Source organism: Cupressus sempervirens, chromosome 11, assembly GCF_028749045.1.
Source record: "Cupressus sempervirens isolate cs-2001-9-10 chromosome 11, ASM2874904v1, whole genome shotgun sequence".
NCBI lineage: Eukaryota > Viridiplantae > Streptophyta > Pinopsida > Cupressales > Cupressaceae > Cupressus > Cupressus sempervirens.
Genome location: NC_143128.1, coordinates 675640237 through 675646236, shown reverse-complemented (window position 1 = coordinate 675646236; position 6000 = coordinate 675640237). Strand labels below are relative to the sequence as shown.

The window sequence follows — 6000 nt, the reverse complement described above, 5'->3', positions numbered from 1 at the left end:
TATATGCCACTTTCACTTAGAAATAATTTTTATTTTACAAACTAAATAATTAAAAAAAAAAAAAAACATTAAAAAAACAAAATAGTCGTACCATAATTTGCTTTTTCACCTGCTTTATTTTTACTACAATACAAAAGTTAAAAAAGGATAAAATCGACAAAATAATTTCTCGAAAGCCTAAATATTTTTCCGGAAAATTTATAAACAAACACCTCAGTTATAAAGAGATAAGCTTGTACAGAGCGCGAGCTCCGTGCATTGCTAATGGCCTCCGCTTTGAACACAATTCCTGGGTTTTCTTCGTTGAAACCCATATCCGCACCTTGTACTAAAAACCCATGCTATTTTTTATACACGACAAGGAAAATTTATCAGAGTGGCAGAATCGTCAGGGCCTCATCTGAAGCTACTACTGTAATTGAATCCGTTAATGGCGCTGCTCGAGTAAACGTTGTCGTGCAGAGGCCTAAATTCACAAGCAACTTTGAGGCTAAGATTAGATTTAATTTTTTGGAGGAATTAATGCAATGCGCCAGAAAGGGAGACGTGAAAGGCGCAACGGCTGCAATGGATGACATGATTTCAGCTGGACTTAATCCTGGTCCTCATTCTTTCCATGGTTTAATTGTTGCACACGTCTTCGCCAGTGACGAACATGGAGTGGTATGTAACTCTCACTTCACATTTATTTATTTTCTTTGTCCTCGTTATTCCTCTAAAAAAAAAAATCACAATGTTAGTTAATATTCTACATAGTTTCCTGCCAAACTTTTGAATTTAAAAAATATTATGCCCGTGAACAAACCAACAGAACAACATTTCACAAATTTTAATTAATACGAGTATTCTGCGCAGATGAATGCCTGTCTATTTTCGTCTAAACTTTTCTATCACGATTTGTCTCACATATCGAAATCTCTCGATGGGAATGTTTTTCATTTTCTAATCATGCAACTCCAACGAACCTATCCAAATATTTAATCAAACTTGGGACTTTTCACAATACAAGCTCATTTTGTCAAACAATTTGGAAACCGTAATAATAATTATCGAATCTGGTTTAAGAGTTCCGATAGCCTGCAACATTATTATCAACCACAGGAATATCACAAATAGTTGCCATATTTATAAATAGTAATTGACAATTTTATAAATACTTGACATTCAGTAATTTAATTGCTGATAAAAGTTTATTTGTAAACATACAACTGAAAGATGACATTCAGCATAATTTTCCATAATAGTGCGGCAGCCATTTGGGGTTGCACATATATATCTGTTTCTCATAATTTCATTAATCTTTACGGTAGAATAGCCCAAACAAATTTATTAAAATTTCCAAACTGAAACCTGCTAAATTAATAGCAAGTCTATTGTTAATCAAATCTTGATCAACCAAGCTTATACTTGATTCTCAGCGTGCACCATATATAAGTTTATCACACACTTTAGTCTGAAACCTGCTACAATAATAGCAAGTCTATCATCAATCAAATCTTGATTGACCATGCTTAAACTTGATTCTCTGTGTGTACCATATATAAGCTTACCAGACAGTTTAGTCTGCCCTGTTCATGAGTCAATCAAGCATGTGTCTATTAAGTTAGTAACATAAAAACAGGTCCTTCTCTTCTTCTATTATCCTTGAGATGATCGGACATTTGTTTCAACAGTTGCATGCATAAGTTTGATTTTAGAAGCCTATATGACGGTCTCTACATGCTTGTCTAACAATATGGATTTGAACACTATTTTTAAAGGCTTATCACCTCCTACATCAGATATGCCCTTGGATATGAAAATGCAGCTTTTTTCTTAAACAAAACACTGCCCCAATGCTCTCTCGTGTGCCACTCTAAAGCTTTTCACATCCCATTGATCTGGTTTTGATCAAGCACATTAATAGACGCCCACTGGGACACCATTCAACAGTTTTTCTTCCTTTGAATTTGACATTATCGTGGTTAGGCACATGCCTGTGTAGGTACACACAAACCCTTGAATATTTGGTTTCATTTATGCATTCAGAGGTGTGATCGAAGACATCTCAATGTAAGTTTTACTCTTTCAACTTCACATTCATACTCAGAGGAACACTTTTGGACATGAAAATACATAGTTGTAAGTTCTGTTACTCTGATTTGGCCTTATCAGGCACATTTACATGTATGAGTTCACATGACTTTTCTCTTTCGAGGCATCCTATATGATTGTAACCACAATTGCTGTCTTGGAATATGCCCTTTCCCATCACTTATCTTGCTTGAACTTCACTTGCTTTACACTTGAATATTGTACAAGTGGTTATAACAGAAATTCAGGTACACAGTTCAAAAGTTATGGCTTCCAGCAGTTGTACTAAAAAAAAAAAGAAGAGAAACAAGTTACTTAGGTGGGAAATTGAACTGCTGAGTGCCAAAATGAGAAAGTTTCACTTTCTAGAATATTCTAATGTGGTTATTGATGCTACATATACAGGAATGAAGGGGGGTTTGGGGCTCAATTCCAAAAGGTTAGTTTGTGGCTCTGTCTTGCAGATTATTGTAATGAAAATGCCCATGTGGCTGTAGCATGCCATATTTTCTGAATGTTGTAATGTCATTTCATTGAAGATAATAGAAAGCAAGTGTTTCCATTCTTGCAATATTTTTGTGTTGTGTATGTTTGGGTTAGTAAGTGGACTGCCCATCATAAGTTTGCCAAGAACTTTTGTAGATGAGCACAATGACTCAAAACAAACTGCAAGAAGCCATTAATTTTGTGGGAAAACTGACAAAACCCTCCATGTTTTTTGGGGTAAAATTGAAAGCCCTTACAATTAAAGTTTACAAAGCACCGCTTTTTCATAAAAATGGTTAAACCCTCTAGAATTTTTAGGATAAAATTGAAAAAACCAGACACAGTTTCTGAGGTGAAAAATTGATCAAAACTAAACAATTTATTAAGGATAAAATATTATAAAACTCTTGAAATTTATTAGGAAAAAATTATTAAAGCTCGACATAATTTTTTAAGGGAAAATATAGATGTATTGAAAATGTGACTATAACATAATGCGTGGCCATCGTTAATAGACATGCAACTGCAGAGGTTGTGCAAGCAAAAAATACTGCAATTTTCAACAAAAACAACCATTGGCAAGAGAAAAAGCACAAACAAAAGAAAATGACGTCGTTGGGATAATTAGTAGTTGTTAGTTGTTGTCAAGGGGTCAGCGGTTGTTGATGTTTGACACATGCATTCCTTCATCACAAAATTACATTGTGCATATATGTATTGTTACATTTTACTTGCATTCTATTATGTTTTGATGATTCAACCAATGGGGCGAACAAATGTGAGCACCAAGTACAAAATAGTGGACATCTCCAACACGACAACAATTTTGTCTTCAGAGAAGAGTCGCAAGTATGAAGAATGGGTGGAGGGGCCTTGTAAAAGAACACAATGTGAGGAACAAAAGACGTGTGGCTTAAACCAAAAAAAGCCCCTTGTGTGTATAGGAAAACAAGCTGCAAAATTTATGATTTTCAAACAAGAACAAACCCTTGTCGCACGAAAATTAGTTTTGTTGCACCCACAAAATAGTCACAGGTCCATAAATCCACAAATTCTTGACCTTGTAGAAGATTTTGCCAAATTCCTCTACATAGAGCTGCAAATTAAAAAGAAAAAGCCCTCAATATCTTTAGGAAATGTCCAAAAAGGAAACCATTAAAAACCCTAGAAAATGCAAAGATGTTTTTCATAAAAAATGATTAAATATTTATGGAAAAAATTTCAGGTAGAGAGGTCTACATGTTTTTATAAAGAAGTTTCGCCAAATTCTAACGAATCCCATTGACACACTCTGATAACATGTTATAGTAAATCAAAGTTCTATATTAAACAGAGAAGACAAAAACTCCTATAGATTTACAAAGACAATGTTCCTAACAAAAACAATTTTGAGCTAAAGACGAAAATAGAAACTACCCAAGACAACTAAGATGACCAAGAACATTATATTATTTTAATATGAAGGGACTTAAGAATGAACCATCTGCCTCGCAAAGGATATATAGATGAATATTTAGAACCTAGGTGCAAACTAAGCATCCCATACTTTGATGGGTTAGGAAAGACTATATTAAGAGCATGGGTGCAAAAATTAGATACCTACTTCAAATTGAATCCTATGAAGGATTTAGAGGCCATAAAATATGCTACATTATATTTGGATGGAATGGTGCACGAATGGTGGTATCATGAAATGACCACGATGTGTCATGCAAATATCTTATGTAGAATTCACAAAAAGACTAATATAGAGATTTGACAAGCAGGATCCAAAATTACATGTCAAGGAGTTGACTTGATGAGGGTTGCTCCCCTTAATACCACAACATACAACAAAAATGGAGAAACAAACACTAATTGAGAGAACAAAATATGGGCTTCTTATTATCGCTGCAAATGCAAAATTACAACATTACAATATGCAAACCCACATGGGCGCCTTCCTTACAATAGTCTACAGGACAGAGCTGCGACTATGACCTAGAATTTCCCTAGAAAACCTATGGGCCTTCCTTATATAGGTACTTTTTACCGCTTGGGAAGGTTCTAGACACTAAGCCATAACCCTTGAGGCTGACCAACCTCTTATTATATTATTCCATTACACTTTATTACATAGGATTGACTCAAGACAATTTACAAATTACATTTTCAGATGGGTCCACTTCTGGAGACCATAACTAGCAAACTGTTGACTCGATGGGCTATTATTAGCCCATTCTGAAATCCTTGGCTAGCGATCCACAACCATTATTTGCGCAAGCATTTATCAACTAAGGTTTCGCTTCGTTTTGGAGATATTTATGCCTTCATCGCTGGACCTGAAGTTTGGATAGCCAAAATTCATACCAAAAATCTGCAATAACTGCACTAATACATATGATATGACAATGAAACTCAATTGGAAGTTTGATATGTCTAAGATGAACCTCCACATATGAGAAGTGAATAATCTGAGCACATAATACTAACTTACTAAAACTAGCAAGCTCCCACAAATAGTAACTCTGTATAGGAATAACCCTTATTGAAAACACAAAAATTGGAAAATTGGAAATAGAAATATTTTTGGGTGATGCAAGATTGCCCTTACACCGAGGATGCTCCTTCATTAGACACTTGGGGTAATTTGAGAAGTGACCTTGTTATGTCTCATGTAGTTAGAGGAAAACCAAGACAATCGACCTTTTCCTGTGCTACCCGTGATGAATCCTCCATTGTCCTTCCTTTCCATTTGACAAAATACTCTTCATAGGTTCTGTTTCTTGTGCTTCTTCCAACACGATTGTCTAATATCTCCTCATCTCCTTTGTAGCTGAAGTAGATGCCAAAATACTCCATTATGCCGGTGCAACCTCTTCTACATCACCTCTCTCATAATATGCTGTCAAATCTAAAATGTTGAATACTGGGAAAATATTTAGTTCAACTAACAACTCTACTTCATAGGCATTTCCAGAATTATGCCTTTTCACTATCTTGCATGGTCCAAACTTCTTCATTTGAAACTTATTATACGTACCCATTGGAAATCTCTCCTTTCTTAAATGAACCATGATTTCATCTCCAATCTGAAACTCCTTATACCTCCTTTTCACATTTGTCTCAGTCTTGTACTGTGTGTTCATCTTTGTAATGTGCTTCCTCACTTCCTCATGGATATTTTTCAAATGTTAAGCAAAATCTTTTGCTTCAGCACTACTTATCTCTCCTTTATCCAACTGCCTCAATTCACAAGTGTTTTTAGGACTGCTCCCATACATAATTTGGAATAGTGATTTACTAGTACTCCCATTGACAAAATTATTGTATGCAAATTCTGGTTGTGGTAAAATCAATTTCCAACCTTTTGGCTTATCCCCAACCAAGGATCTCAGCAAATTCCCCAAACTTTGGTTCACCACCTTTGTTTATTCATCAGTTTGTGGATGATATGATGAA

General features: G+C 35.1%; 1 protein-coding gene across 2 annotated transcripts in view; it reads left to right on the top strand.

Annotated features, from left to right (window-relative positions):
* The first annotated feature begins 200 nt into the window (after window positions 1–200).
* The window catches only part of PTAC3 (plastid transcriptionally active 3), a 285319-nt gene continuing 279519 nt past the window's right edge, over window positions 201–6000 (top strand). For both annotated transcript variants that reach the window (XM_089808584.1, XM_089808583.1), the window contains exon 1: window positions 201–663. In XM_089808584.1, the coding sequence (XP_089664710.1) occupies window positions 265–663 (399 nt within the window). In that variant the 5' untranslated portion in view covers window positions 201–264. The remainder of the gene's footprint in view (window positions 664–6000) is intronic.